The 16,083-nt window shown below is 42.0% G+C and overlaps 1 protein-coding gene across 5 annotated transcripts in view; it reads right to left on the bottom strand.

The window, feature by feature from the left end:
- Nucleotides 1-674: 674 nt before the first annotated feature.
- The window catches only part of ZC3H6 (zinc finger CCCH-type containing 6), a 55,044-nt gene continuing 39,635 nt past the window's right edge, over nucleotides 675-16,083 (bottom strand). For 4 of the 5 annotated variants that reach the window (XM_059659177.1, XM_059659179.1, XM_059659180.1 and 1 more), the window contains 4 exons: nucleotides 15,644-15,897; nucleotides 14,589-15,079; nucleotides 13,781-14,014; nucleotides 675-8,247 (listed from right to left, as the gene is read on the bottom strand). In XM_059659177.1, the coding sequence (XP_059515160.1) occupies nucleotides 6,785-8,247; nucleotides 13,781-14,014; nucleotides 14,589-15,079; nucleotides 15,644-15,897 (2,442 nt within the window). In that variant the 3' untranslated portion in view covers nucleotides 675-6,784. The remainder of the gene's footprint in view (nucleotides 8,248-13,780; nucleotides 14,015-14,588; nucleotides 15,080-15,643; nucleotides 15,898-16,083) is intronic. The other variant, XM_059659182.1, reaches the window with a different exon arrangement.

Raw genomic sequence — 16,083 nt, 5'->3', positions numbered from 1 at the left:
GTACTCAGCACCCACTGGCACAGATAAGCACTCAAATGCCGGCTCTGAAATCAGGGACGAGTCCTCGCTTCGCCCATGAGGAAGCGATGCCCAGTCCTGACTGGTCCACTGCGGCCTCGTGCAGGGCGGACTGTGCTCGCTCCGCTCTGCTCCGGGGAGAAGTGGCCACCGTCAGAGCTGCTCGGCCATTAATCCAGGGCTCCCTCGTTCTGACTGAACACACAGGAGAAGCCACGGGACATTTGCTAACAGGTTTCCGACCTCTGAGGGAAGCATCGTCACCTCGTTGTTGCTCTGATCATGAGGGGGAGAGTGACCAGGCTCTCTGAGAGCCTTTCCCGCCAGATCTGACTTTGACCCTGGATTTCCCGCTCTGCTCTAAGCAACCCATTTGCCAGCAACCTCTCATTCAGATCCTCCAACAGAAAACTAGTTTTGCTGATGTGAGAGACTTCCCAGACAAACACAGCATCCGGACACAGGGCCTGCAGTGCTGCTAGTCGCTGTGGGGCGTGCAGCCTCCTGCTGGATACACTGGAGGACCAGCTCACCCCTTCTCCTTTCAGGAAGGCAGGAGGGGCTCCCTTTACCAGCTCTTATATGAGTACACGGCACCGCTACACTCTGTCTTTAAAGATGACTGTATTAAAGCAAAGCAATGCACTGCCAGACAGTTACTATTAGAAACATTTTATTTAAAGTCAGACAATAGAAAGGTGCCACAGAAAAAAAAATTACAGAAATTTGCAACAACAGAATGTAACCTTGCAAGAGTTATTACTGAGAAGAAATAATAGATATTCCTGATTTTACCAAGTGATTTGCTCAGCCTTAAGCAGAATAATTTATCAATTCAGCAAAATCCTCTCATTGCTGGTATCTTTTGAACAGAAAGGAGATTAAAAATTGAGTGAAGCCAATAAACTGGTATTTACGAAAACCTTCCAGAGTGAAACAATTTTGGCAGCATTTCCCCGACATTTATAACTTGGGGAAAGATAGAACTTGGGGAACTGGAATAATGCTAGGAAGTGAAAAACAAACACCCGCTTCATACTGAATAGGTTTCACCTGGATTTCAGCCCATAGATGGTGCTTGAGGATCTGACAGAAAACAGGCCATGCTAAGTCTGGACACAGCTCCCCCCTATACACACACACACACACACTGCATCTTAGGACACATTGCCACCAGCACCCTTGCCATGGGCAGGCACAGAAGCCCTGGACTAAAAGCAAAGTGACCTGGGTCCTGGCACCCGGCAGCCATGCTCTTTCTAGTCATGGGTCGGGGAGCATGCGTTTAGGGCAAATATTGAAGGTTTTCTAAAACTTTGGCAAGTTACGTATACAAACAACTGGCTTGATTGTCACTTTTATAAGGAAATATCACCCTCCTTCTTGGAAACAGAATCTCCTCATTCAACTTGCCTCAGACATTTGGAGGGCAAACTCCTGTAACACAGAAGTGGACTAAAACCTCTTGCCTGCAGTAATGGTTATTTTTCACCTTCTCTATTTTAAAAAGCATATAAAATATATAACCTGTCACTGACAACTAATCCCGAGCTATTGCTCATAATGGAGGTCTGGAACAATTTTTTTTAAAGTTGGTCCTTTATTTAATTCCTTTAAATAAACTATACATCAGACCCTTGATAAAATAAAATATTAGCTGATGCAAGCAGGCATCGATTCAAATGGAGACTGCAGCCACGAAATCAAGAGAAGGCTTAGACTAGGAAGGACAGCCATGAGAAAATTAGAAAAGATCACCAAAAGCAAAGATGTGTCGTTAGAGACCAGGACCGAGGCTACCCACACCCTCGTATGCAAAAGCTGGACAGGGAAGAAGGCTCATAGAAAACAATTGATTCTTTTGAAACATGGTGTTGGAGGATTGCTTTACGAATAACTCAGGCCACCAGACAGACAAGTGGGTCCGAGAGCAAATTAAGCCTAAAACGTTGCTGGAGGCAAGTATGACAAAACTGAAGCTGTCCGACTTCAGGCACATCTAGGGAAGGCAGGCTCTTTGGAAAAGACAATAATACTGGGAAAAACAGAAGGCAGCAGGAGGAGGGGAAGGCCAAATACTAGAAGGATAGACTCCGTTAACAAAGCCACAGGTGTGAGTCTACAGCTGCTGGGCGGGGCTGCTGAGGCCAGGACACGGAGGACATCGCTCGTTCGTGGGGTCGCTGAGACAACAGTATGTGACACGCAGAGTAGTGAGGCAAGAAGCATGGGCCCGATAATTCAGAGCTGATTTTCTTCTAAAATGCTATAATTATCTGCATATTAATAAAAAATAAATTCTAAGTTTTAAAAAACAAGAGATTCAAGGCTGAACAAAACTGTAAGATACTATTGCAAGGACTCACAATCTCGTTTGAAGAGTTTCATTGTGCACACAACAGTTTTGTCAACTGTAGCATGACTGTTCTGTTCCAAAGGGTAATGAGGGTGTTTAAGGACCAGACACAAGGCCCACACTAGAGTGCAATTCATGACTAAAAAGGTGAATTACTGTTCATGGTGTTAGGAGAAACACATTTCAGTGCTATTGGAAATTCATTAGGTTAGGTATATCTTCATAATTTTGGTTGATATTTTGAAGATAACCGAAAGGGAGAAACTAGAGAAAGACATTTAAAATAAAAACATAAGACTCTAGTTATGCAATTCCTTCTGGTTACAGAAATAATCCTTTGTAGATCTATAGGAATAAATTATTGATCTATTCAAACCTCCACCATTAAGTTACATTAAGTCTGGAGGATTCTTAAGATTTATGAATTATTCTAGAAACATTTAACTCCAAGCAGAGCTGCTGCAGCCCTACCTTCACATTGTTCAGTTGATGGGGGAGAGGGGAGAAGCTATGTGCCCAGTGTCTACCTAAAGAGGTATAAGTTATGAACTGTATTTCTAATGCAATCGCAGAATGGCTTTGCCGTCTGCCCTAATAGTTGATAGCACCTGAAAAATCTAAGCCTGGATGGATTGTGAGAAGCATTCAAGAAGCAGTTAACAAAGCACCCACTGTGTGCCTAGAGCTAGGCTTGTTGCTATGGGAAAACAGAAAAGTACGGAGACACATATGGGTCCTGTTTTCAAAAGCATAAGTTACAGCTTAAAATGTGGTTTTCATTTAAAAATTATATATTCTAAATATTATATTGATGTTAATCTAATGTCCTTCCTTAGACCCATATTCTTTCTAAAAGAGGCAGGTTAATTTGGGCTTTGTTACTCTAATGGGAGTGTATTATGTTTGTGAAAGTTATGAAGCAATTTTATATTTATAAATACTTAATAATTCATTTCCTCCTTAAGTCTAACTTGTGAGCAGTAAAAATTATCCCCATTTCACAGAGAAGAAACTACACATGAGATGAAATGCTTATCATATCAGAACAAGAATATGAATTCATGGGCTTTGAACCTCCAGCCCTCATAAGTTCTCCTTTCCTCCCTCTCCCTTCTAATTAATTCAGCAAAGTGGCTTATAATAAGCTCATATAAGCCTTATATGAATGCTCATCCAGGATTTATTTACTAAACAACCATTCTTCCAGTCTTAAAATAAGGGGGACCAGGAATAAAAACTACCATTTGAAGTCCAAACAGGTCTCCAGACAGACAGAAACCTAACCCAACATCATTTCAAATGCAGACTGCTTTGGTTGCAGCCTAACACTGGGGTGTGGCTCAAGGGCGGGGTCACAGCGTCCGACGGAAACAGAGTTTGAAATCACTCTAACACTTGGCTCATCTTCAAGGTTCAGAATGAGGTCCTAAGTGGGAAAGCTCCAGAGACAGGAGTTTGGAGCAAAACTAAAGAAGTAATGGGAAAACATTTGCTCTGGGAATCATAAATCAACATCCTGAATATCCTACTCTATTCAACATCAAAGTGAACAGGCATAAAACTTCTGTCACAAACCAGTATGAATGGTTAAGTCACATCCCAACCAATGAATCCAATCCAGACTCTTTTAAGATGCAAGTTACTTCTGTTATCTATAAATGTTTGGCTTCTAAGGATAGGGACATAACATACTCCTCAGCATACTATAGTACAAATCAAATTCCATGGATTTTAAAATCACAATTCTCCTTAAAGAGGAGCTTATTCTTTGGGGAAAATGGCTACTATTAACTTGGTGAGAAAATAGGAAAAAAGAAACATAAAAGTAATCCAGTTTGGCCCTGGCTGGTGTGGCTCAGGTTCGGCGTCGTCCCATGAAACGAAAGGTGGCTGGTTTGATTCCTGATCAGGGCACATGCCTGGGTTGTGGGCACAATCCCCACTAGGAGTGCAAAAGGCAGCTGATCAATGTTTCTCTCTCACATCAATGTTTCTCTTTCTTTCTCCCTCTCCCTTCCTCCTCTCTAAAAATCAATAAAAAATCTTTTAAAAAATAACCGCAGTTGATAGGATGTAACAATATCTCCTAAGCTAATGTCACTACAATTTAAAAAGCATCACAGATAGAAATCATTATTTTAAACACAGACAGCACATTTTCATATAAAATATATTGTTAAATTTGAAAGTAAGTCCAAACTTTCTTGTAAAATAGCTTCTAGGACAGTGGTTCTCAACCTTCCTAATGCCACGACCCTTTAATACAGTTCCTCATGTTGTGGTGACCCCCAACCATAAAATTATTTTCATTGCTACTTCATAACTGTAGTTTTGCTACTGTTATGAATCGTAATGTAAATATCAGATATGCAGGATGTAGTTTCATTGTTACAAATCGAATATAATTAAAGCATAGTGATTAATCACAAAAACAATATGTAATTACATATGTCTTTTCCAATGGTCTTAGGTGACCCCTGTGAAAGGGTCGTTAGACCCCCAAAGGGGTCACGACCCACAGGTTGAGAACCGCTGTTCTAGGACATTAACTGATATATGGATTCAAGGATACTGAGTAAATGAACATTATTTGCATTAATGATTTTTAAACTTTACTTTTTAATTAACTTTTTAACATCTATTTTAGTAGTAAAAAATATCTTCTGTTAAGGATTTGGATTACATTTTAGTCTTTAACAAAGATATATATCATCTATACATAATAGCAAAGATATATAATCATATATATGTATAATATATAACTACTAATATATATGATTATACATATATATAAAATCTTGTTTTCTGTCAGTTTTATTCATTTCAGTGACTTTTCAATTAATAATAAAGTTTGTTTGAACAGAAAATGTTTTCTATGGTGACTTTAAACTGCATTTTTAACCTAAAAATATTATCCAGAGCCATTTTAGACAATAATGTAGACGAAGTATAAATAGCAGAAATCCACGTTTCCTTGAACAAAGTGAGCTTCTTAGGTTGGCAGAGTTCTGTTCACTTAACCCTTTGGGAACGCAGGATCCAAGCAAAAGGTAAAGGGTTAGGAAGTGAACATACAGGGCAGGCTTTAACATTAAACCATAGGTTCCTAGAGAAATATTTTGCTGTATATTTTTACATCACTTCTCCAGGATAGCTGTTCACCCAAGGACTGATATCCATCACTTTCATTATCTTTTGTGAGGAAATGTTCCTTTTCAAGTTGCTGAAATTGTTACCAGCAAACACTGTCATAATCTTTCAGTTCAAGACATCAGTATCAGTGTAAACTGCTTCCATTATAAATAATAAATGCATAAAACTGGTAAGGCTGCTATTATTTTAGACTGCAATAAATACACAAGAATGAATATGTTATTTTTCATAAAAATGCAATTTCTAACCAATTTAGGGGATTTCCAAACTCTGTTATAGAACGCCAGTCATGTGAGATCTGAAAGTTTTTTTATTGGTAGCCACACAGTTGACTACAATATCTCTGTGTTTTCTTGCTATTTAAAAAAATATGGAACCTGGACACTTAAAACATTATCAATGCAATAATCACGATAGACTTTCACTGAATCTTTAAAATTTAGTTTGTAAAAATTGCCAAGGTCATGACGAATACAATTATTGTAGCTACATCATTTGAAAAAGTAATATAAATTATGCTGCTAAAGACAAAACACATGAGCACACATAAACATCACCAGGTGACAGCAGTAACTCATAACTATTTAATATGAAAATTAATTGTAAAAAGGTATGTCAGAGAACTTGGGAATTTTCACTTCAGCAAAACAATCTACTTATATATCTCTAACTTCTATGATACAATAAAATATTTTTTAAAAGATATGACATTCAAATGCTTCATTTACACAATATTGCCCACATTAATAAAAGTGATGCCCTTAAATATGAACTGTTCTGCTATGATTTAAAATGTTTTCTTTATTTCATTTTACATTTTTGTTAGCAGTTATGTGTTGACAGAAAGGATCCTAGTCAAAATACTGTTTCCCAAAAGTAATATACATCATATTGCTTGAAATGAACAACCATATAAAAGTGGTAATCATTTATCTAAACATTGATTAAGAAAGACAACTGGCATATATTCAGGCAGAGTGTCCAGTTCATGATGGTTTATTTACAAAAAAAGTATTTTTACTGAAGCTAACATGATATATAGTTTTCTATGTCACTTGCTACAGTCTCTTAAATTTATAAAAATATTATATAAAATACCACAGCCTTTAGAGGATATAACTTCATGTGGTTCTGATACTAGCAGCTGAAAAGTGTTCATAATTTAAAAATAAATAAACTATAGAGGTAAACCAGTTACAAAACAGCGAGGACTGCGATGGTCACGAGACTGAAAAGAACTGCTTAATTACACAGTAGCTAGCAAAATGGTGAAGCAGTTGGATCGAAAGTTTTAAAAACCTCTTTCAGAGATTTGTCATCTGTTTCCCCACTGGGGTTATCCTCTGGGGTGGGGCTCAGCTGTCCCAGCTGCCTGGACTGTCTGGGATCGCTGTACTGGGGTCTCATTAAGCCTGTTAACGCCTGCACAGGAAGGCTGTGCACTGCGGGGACCTGGCCTGCACAGGAGCTGCTGGGGACATGGGCCGGTGCGTCGGCTGGCCCATGGACAGTGGCCTCCGCGTCGGCAGTGGTTTTCTGTGGCAGGGCTGCTTCTCCAGGAGCGTGCTCATTTTTGTCACTGCCTTTTAAACCACCACTTTTTTTCTGGTTCTCTGCATTTTCCGTTGCTGGCTCTGGTGCAGATGATGAGCCAGGCTCCCTAGGGTCATACAAACTAATACCACTGAGAACTGAACTTGGAGTCCCCAGTGGAACACCAGCTGAAGGAGACAGTTTAGGAGTGTAGGGAGGCAAAACCCCAGGCCCAGAGTTGCTGGTTACTGCCGCCGAGGGCTGCGATGCACCAGGGCTTGACCTGGCCAAGTGAGGGGCACACTTTGGTGTATGTGACTCCTTTGTAACTGCTTGCTGAGATACTGTGTTGTGCAGTCTGTGAAGTCTAGGATCACATTTTTTTTGTAGCCTGGGGTCTCCCAATTTACTTGCTGAGCTGTGCAAGTCCCCAAATGGTTCCAGGTAGCCTTCTCTGCTTGTTGTGTTAATTTTGGCTTTGACTGCCAATTTTGAATCCAGGGGAACTGTGCTTTGATGGAGATCGCTTTTCGAATTCCATAGCCTCTGGTCAGCTATAAGAGGGGGCAGAGGTAAGCTGATTGAAGAGACGGGGTCCGGTTTTGGTAAAGGGACTGGAAGTAAGTCCTCTGGAGCCCACACGATGTGTTTTGCGAAATTGGGCTTGGTGAGTATGATATCCATTTTAATGTGACTGAACTGCCTCAGCTGCGACCGTGGGTCCTGGAGCACTGCCCCGGGGGGAGAGTCCAGGGGTATTAAGGAAGCCTTTTCTCTCAGTTCTCGTTCTGTGTCCTCTTCCTCATCATCTCCTCTCTTGTGTTTGATGTTAGCGCCAGAATGTGCATGATGTAAATCGCACTTTGCTGAGCCAGCAGAGGAGCTCACCTGCCCACTTCCGTTTCCTCTTGGTTTCCTGGGATCCCACACGAGTCTGAGACCCTGTGCAGGAGACTCAGAAGACTTTCTAATGTCTTGTCTTGGGATGGTCCTAAGTCGAGGGTCAGACACCTGGTTACCTTTACTCTTCTCTTTAGCAAGTCTTGGATCAGTAGGAGTGCCGAGTTCCAAGGAAGACTGCTGCTGACTCCTTAAAGTTTCTGTTTGTTTCTGTAACGTTTTCAGGATTGCCTTGACACTGCTCCCTTCATCCTCTTCACTACTGGAATACCAGTTAACAGGATCATCTAAATGCAGACAAAGACTTATTATAAAGAATGAAGCATGCAGATTCAGCCTGAATTAAGATAAAAAAGCACATGCTATTTCTGTATAAGTACCGCGCGCTAACCGATTGCGCCACTGGAGCTCCAGACATGCTATTTCTGAAGTTTAATTTCAAGACAATGCATCATAGTCCCTGGCCAGTGTGGCTCAGTTGGTTGGGCATTGCCCCATGTGCCAGAAAGACAATGTCCTCATAGAAATGCTAGGGTTTCAACACCGGAACAAGGCAGGATATGGTATGATGACCATCAATTTGGTTATCACACTCTGGAAAGACAGCTGGGATACTGGGACATGTGCAAGTCCTTCCAGCCAGAGAAACCCTGGGTCTTTCCTGCCAATTGGCCAAGGGAACTCAGAGCCTGTGTGGTGTAACAGGCTTCAGGGAGAAGGCAAAATCCTCTGGGGACAGAAGATGAAAAGGTTTTGGGTCTCCTTAATTCAAGTAATCCTTAAGCTCTTCATTTATTTTGATAGCAAGGGAGAGATATAAAAATATGTTTGGAAAGACAACAGAGCACTAATAATGACAGTTAAGGAAGCCATGGGAACTGAGCAAATGAGGGGTGAGGTGCACACTTTTCATTTGTATTTTACATTTTAGATATTTGACCTATGTGACTATATTAGCTATTCCAGCACTAAATTAAAAATATCAAACAAAATTAACACCCTAAAGTTTATATACTTGACCTTTATGAGAACACTTTGGGCCTTACTCCTAAAGTCTTTTTATCCCTCGTGTGTTGCGCACAATGAGTAGAAGATATGATAGGGTGAGTCTCCTTCCTCTCAATTCAGACACATACAGGTCGACGCTAAGTTGGACACACACACACACACACACACACACACACACACACACACACACCCTAGAACAGCGGTTCTCAACCTGTGGGTCGCAACCCCTTTAGTGGTCAAAAGACCCTTTCACAGGGGTTGCCTAAGACCATCCTGCATATCAGATATTTACATTACAATTCATAACAGTAGCAACATTACAGTTATGAAGTAGCAACGAAAGTAATTTTATGGTTGGGTCACAACATGAGGAACTGTATTTAAAGGGCCAGGAGGTTGAGAACCACTGCCCTAGAATATCCCAGACCAACAGACCATTGCAGATATTCTTCTTTTACCTCCTTGCACTGCTAACTAATGTGTTTCTACCTCATGGAACTTTAGTGTTACCCTTAGTTTGAACAGAGCAGTGCTCACAAAATAAGCAATGGTGTTTAGGGTGGGGATGTGTCTTAATATAGACTACACTATGTCACAACAGCAAAAGATATTTTTGGGTCTCAGGGTATGGAAAACAGAGTTTAGATTCTAGGTCTCTTTCCTTCTTTTCTTGGACCTCCAGGAGGCCTAGAGCTGGGCTTGCAATTCATTTTCAATGTTTCTGTAGAGTAACTTTGCTCCTCACAGAAGTTGTTACCTGACCCAAAGAGGGAAGATGCTATTTTATTCTCACTTTCATATGAACATATTTAATAAGCAGTCAAATCCCTTTTGGAATGAGAATGAATATAGAACAGAAGGAAAGTAGAACCGCAGAGGCCAACAGGCAGCAAATATTAGACAGGAAATGATGAGTAACAACTTTTTATCAAGGGACAGATACAATTTAAAGGCATTAAAATTTTATGAATATAACAACAAATACATAAAAATCCTAACTGGTCAAGACTTTTTCTGTATATAGAGAAAACAACCTTTATAAAACATCACCAGTTGTATAATATTATAGAACTAGAGGCCCGGTGCAAGAAATTAGTGCACTGGGGGGGGGGGGATGTCCCTCAGCCCAGCCTGTACCCTCTCCAATCTGGGACCCCTTGGGGGATGTCCGACTGCTGGTTTAGTCGGACATCTGGCAGTTGCACATCCCTCTCACAATCCGAACTACTGGCTCCCAACCACTTGTCTGCCTACCTGATTGCCCCTAACCACTCTGCCTGCCAGCCTGATCACCCCCTAACCACTCCCCTGCCAGCTTGATCAACAACGCCTAACTGCTCCCCTGCTGGCCTGATTGCCCCTAACTGCCCTCCCCTGCCAGCCTGGTTGCCCTCAACTGCCTTCCCCTGCAGGCCTGGTCCCCCCATAACTGCCCTCCCCTGACAGCCTGGTCACCCCTAACTGCCCTCCCCTGCTGGCCTGGTCCCCCCATAACTGCCCTCCCCTGACTGCCTGGTCACCCCTAACTGCCCTCCCCTGCCGGCCTGGTCCCCCCCAACTACTCTCCCCTGCATGCCTGGTCGCCTTCAATTGCCCTCCCCTGACAGCCTGGTCCCCCCTAATTGCCCTCCCCTGCAGGCCTGCCCCCCCCCCAACTGCCCTCCCCTGCTGGCCTGGTCACCCTCACTGCTCTCCCCTGCCGGCCATCTTTGACCACATGGGGGCAGCCATCTTGTGCGAGGGCATAATGGTCAATTTGCATATTATCTTTTTATTATATAGGATTTTTTATCATCTAGAAAAGTTATTTTCTTGCTTATGAAAACATAAAGCTCTGTAAGACTAAAAAGTCGACTGATAAATGGTTGTTGTTTTTTAAATGAAAGTTTTAGCACTTAAAGGAATAAACATAAACTGTACAGGAAATTAAGTTATTAGGTATCCCTCATTTCCCTGTGATGTTAAGTAAATGAAGAACTAATGTTACCGTATTTGAAAATATACTGAATATTTATGTAATAGCTTGTAGCTACCTGTCATAGTTTTAGATAGCTATTAATAAATTTTATGTTTAAGATTTTGTAATTTGTAAGAACTGGATGCCTTAAACTTTTTTCTCCTTAATTAACTAGATGCTGTACACTTATCAACATTGAAAACACTAAGGTAAACTTAGTGTCTCCATATTATCTTTTATATTGAAAAATAGAGGCCCAGTGCACGAATTCATGCACCAGTGGGGTCCCTCAGCCTGGCCTGTGGGATTGGGCTGTCGGCTCTCCAATATCTCCCAAGGGGTCCCAGATTGTGAGAGGCTGCAGGCCAGGCCGAGGGACCCCACCAGTGCACAATCAGGGCTGGGGAGGGATGAGGGAGGTTGGCCAGCGGAGGGACCACAGGAGGGCTCCAGGGTGTACCCAGCTCCTCTCACTCAGTCCCGATTGGCCAGACCCCAGCAGCAAGCTAACCTACCAGTCGGAGTGTCTGCCCCCTGCTGGTCAGTGCATGTCATAGTGACTGGTCAACTGTCTGCCCCCTGGTGGTCAGTGCACATCATAGCAAGTGGTTGAGTAGCCTTAGCATATCATTAGCATATTATGCTTTGATTGGTTGAATGGGTGACCGGACAACTGAACACTTAGCATATTACGCTTTTATTATATAGAATAACATTCCCTAACTAGAGGCCCAGTGCATGAATTCGTGCACAGGTGGAGTCCCTTGGCCTGGCTGGTGATTGGGGCAATTGGGGGGTGCGCACCAGCTGGCTGTGGAGAAGGACTGTGGGAGGTTGGCTGTGGGAGTGCACTGACCTCCAGAGGGCAGCTCCTGCATTGAGCATCTGCCCCCTGGTGGTCACTGTGCGTCATAGTAACTGGTTGACCAGTTGTTCCATTCATAATGGTCGCTTAGGCTTTTATTCTATATAATAAAAGAGAAACATGTAAATTGACCGTCCTTCCGCTACGCACATCAGCCAATCAGGAGTATGCAAATTAACCTGACAAAGATGGCGGGTTAATTTGCATACACAGGCACCGGGTGGAGAGCAGAATGGGTGAGCCAGCGGAGAATGGAGCAGCTTGGGGAAATTGGCTCCCCAAGCCGCCAGACGGAGAGCAGAGAGGGAGAGCTGGCAGCTTGGAGGACTTGGCAGAGTAGGAGGCCATGGAACAGAGACAGAGCAGGAAGGGAAAACCAAGAGCGAGGGGAGCATCAGGAATGCTGGGAATCATCGTTCTGGTGGCAGACGGATCTCTTAGACACTAGCAGCAGTTCTCAACCTTTGGGTTGCGAACAATGAAAATACATCCTGCATATCAGATACTTATATTACGATTCATAACAGTAGCAAAATTACAGTTATGAAGTAGCAACGAAAATAATTTTATGGTTGGGGGTCACTACAACATGAGGAACTGTATTAAAGGGTCGTGACATTAGGAAGGTTGAGAACACTGCAGAGCAAAGTGAGCCTGGAGCAAGTTACTGTTGCAGTGGGGGATGGAGGGAAAGCAAAGGTCAGAGACATAAGTAAAATCAGAGTGTCTAGGAAAAATTAAAGGGAAGATATACTAAAACTTCCAGGAAATCTCCACCAATGAAGCAAAGGAAAAAAATATGCCTCTATTATTCTGTGAGCAACAAGCCAAACTGAGTTGGGGTCTCAGACAATTCGCTCATATGATTGCGCAAATAGACAGAAACTCCCGGATTGGAGAGGGCTCTCCTGAGGGCTCCCAGATTGGAGAGGGTGCAGGTCAGGCTGAGGAACCCCCACAACCCCCAATGCATGAATGTCGTACACCGGGCCTCTAGTATATATAAATAATATAGCAGAATCTGAAGTGTATAGTCTATGCCCATAAACATTCCTCTAATAACTGAATTGTTTTGAGCTTGGTCTAGAAGTCCAAATTCCTGAATTGAAAGGTGTCTTATTCCTTTTCTATTTATTGTCTTCCAAAATAAAAAGGCCCAATAAATAGCAAGTCTGCTCACTTAGGCCTTGCACTCTAATTTCAGATCTAATCACTGGTTCAAGTCAACCCCCTTGCAATTAATTGCTAATATACCGATGGCATGGAAACCACAAACAATCCCCAAGAAAGGAGCTATGAAGTAAGCTGGAAATATGAGAGACAGTTCAGAGAAACTCATTTTTTCAAACTTTAACCTATTTAAGACCATTTTAGGAACTGTGACCCAAACAGGTTGTGAGATGCTGTATCATAACATGTGACATATCCACTAGGGAAATGCAAATCAAAATCATAATGAGGTATCACTTCACACCTACACGGATGGCTAAAATAATAATTTCAAAAAGAGAAAATAGTAAGTATAGGTGAGAATATAGTGAAACTGCAACCCTCCTACATTGCTGGTGGGAATGTAAAATGATGCAGCCACTGTGGAAAAATCTGGTGGTTCTTCAAAAAGTTAAACATATAGTTATCAAATGACCCAGCAAGTCCACTCCTCGGTATATTCCAAAAGAATTAAAAACATGGACTCAGCCTAACTGGTTTGGCTCAGTGGATAGAGCATCAGCCTGCGGACTGAAAGGTCCCAGGTTTGATTCCGGTCAGGGGCATGTACCTTGGTTGCAGGCACATCCCCAGTAAGGGGTGTGCAGGAGGCAGCTCATTGATGTTTCTCTCTCATTGATGTTTCTAACTCTCTATCCCTCTCCTTTCCTCTCTGTAAAAAATCAATAAAAATATATTTTAAAAAACCCACAAAAACATGGGCTCAGACGCTTGTTTGACAATATTCTTTGCAGCATTATGAAAAAATAACATGACAGACCTTCTTCTTTGCTGGGTGTCCTGTGAGGGTGGGTGCTGCTTGGTTCTTCGTCGTCTTGGTATTTCTGAGTAAGTCTGACAAAAAGAGCTCTCTGTACTGCAGGGAGGAGGCCTGGTGCAGGCAGGGGGTCATGGCCTGTCATGCTGCCGCTGCCATCACACCCACTCCCACGGTTAGGTGAGTCTTGAACAATGGGAGGCTGATGCTGAGCAAACTCATCATGCCACATCCCATCTGCACATAATAAAGAAACAGACATTGATTAAAGTACAGTATTCCACGAGAGAGTACCCCTGTGAGTTATAAGAAATTGAAGCCCTACTAATAATCACATTTGATTAGAAAACTATTATGTGATTGTAAATATTTTTGAAGTTATCTAAAGTTCTATTGTTAAAAATGTTTGGTTAAATTTGAAGCCTTCCCTGGTGTTGCGTGGTGGTTAGAGCATGGGTCCATGATCTGAAGGGTCTTGGGTTTCATTATTGGTCAAGGGCATGTGCATGGGTTGCAGGTTTGATCCTGACCCTCGTTGGAAGACAACCAATCAATGTGTCTCTCTCACATTGATGTTTTTCTCTTTCTACCTCCCTTTCTCTTTTCCACTCTCTAATAATCAGTGGAAAAAATATCTTCGGGTGGGAATTAACAAAAAAAAGTTAAAACATATTTAAGGTCTCAATTTCATCACATTTTACTTAGATTTACTTATTTGTTTTCATGTAGCTTTATTTAAAACATACTTATTATCCTTTTAATGAAAGATAGGACTCTAAATATTTGGCTTGATTCTGAAAGGTACACTTACCACTAGAGTTACTGGGTGGCTGAAAATTAGGTGCACCATGCTGAGAATAGTAATTCTCATAAAACTCAGCGGGGTTTTGTAGGGACTCATAACTGGTGCTGAGCTGCATTTCACCAGAACCTTGCAGGTGTGATGAGCCTGGAGAACCGTGATTCTCTCTGGGTACTTTCATCATGTGTTCTGGAAAGCCCGGACAATGGTAAGCACCACTCATACTTGGTACTGACAAAGATGCATCTGGTTGAACAATTACTCCAGCTCCATGTGGACCGGGTGGCAAAGGTGGGCTCTGTGGCACTGGTAGGCCAGGAGGTCCTGCACATGGATGATGTCTAGGGGAGCCTGAGTGCATCACAGGAATACTGTGTCCCTGAGACATATTAGGTTCAGGACCTGGACTTGACCCAGAACTGTAGATATGCTGAGGATGTGGGCTGCTTTCCTGATATTGTGGTCCTGGTGGCGAGTCACTGCTATAAAATGCTGGTGGTCTGTAGACAGAAAGAATAATATTTCTTAGTTCAAAGAAAAGAGACAAACAAGAAGGTCATGTTTTTAAACGATTACATGTGTTTTCTATATCAGAGGAGAATAGTCTGCTTCTAAGAAGGCATTTATTTCATATTACCTATAGTAACTGGAAGGACCAACATGTGCATCCTGCCTGTGTTTTAGCCCATAGTTTTCTAAGTTGCTGCTTATTAACTGTTGTTCTAAAATCGTATTCATTACTGCTTTTGAAAAATGTAGAAAGTACAAAGACAAATAAGAAACACCCCTAATCCCATCACCCAGAGATAAATGTTTTGACTGGTTCTCTTCTAGTCCTCATCACTGTGAGGAGGTTCTGAAACTGGCTCGGGATTCTATAGAGAAAGCTAAGAGGAGGCAGCAGAGGACGGGCAGGAGGATGTGGGAAGAAGCAATCAGGTGCGTGCTAGGACAGCTGCTATCTCTATCTGAGCTTACGCACACGATTAACATGGACACAAGTTAGTTTCTTAATAAGTATTTCTAGGGAGAAAATGCCACCGTTTTTGAAAACGTTAACTTACTTCTTCCCAATCTTATGTGCTAAGTCCACAGTAGGTTTTACAACTATTTCAAAAAGAGATGGGATTTTCTTGAAATCATCAGAGAGATCTGTCTGAAAGTCATCTTCAGGATCAGAAAAGGGAAAGTGCTCTGCTGGGGTTGGCAGGAGCCCCACTCCTGGAGGTGGTTTGGGAAGAGGGGTTATGCCGCGCTTCCTAAGTTCCTCTAACTCTCTTTCATCCTCATTTGTGGGGTCCTCTTCAGTGTTCAACACCTGAAAATAATTGGCAAAGATTACCACATAAAAACAAACTATCTTCCTCACGTTTAACATTGTATAAAGAGTTCAGTAAATTAGTTCTATTAATAGGAAAACATAACATTAAGCTGCATGGGTCACACACAAACTCATTTTCATAAAGAGAATGAAGTTCAGAGAGGTAAAGGATATTTCTCAAAG

The sequence above is a fragment of the Myotis daubentonii genome, chromosome 12 (genome assembly GCF_963259705.1).
Source record: "Myotis daubentonii chromosome 12, mMyoDau2.1, whole genome shotgun sequence".
Classification (NCBI taxonomy): Eukaryota; Metazoa; Chordata; class Mammalia; order Chiroptera; family Vespertilionidae; genus Myotis; species Myotis daubentonii.
The sequence above is the reverse complement of the archived record's forward strand: the minus strand, read 5'-3'. Positions and strand labels throughout refer to the sequence as shown.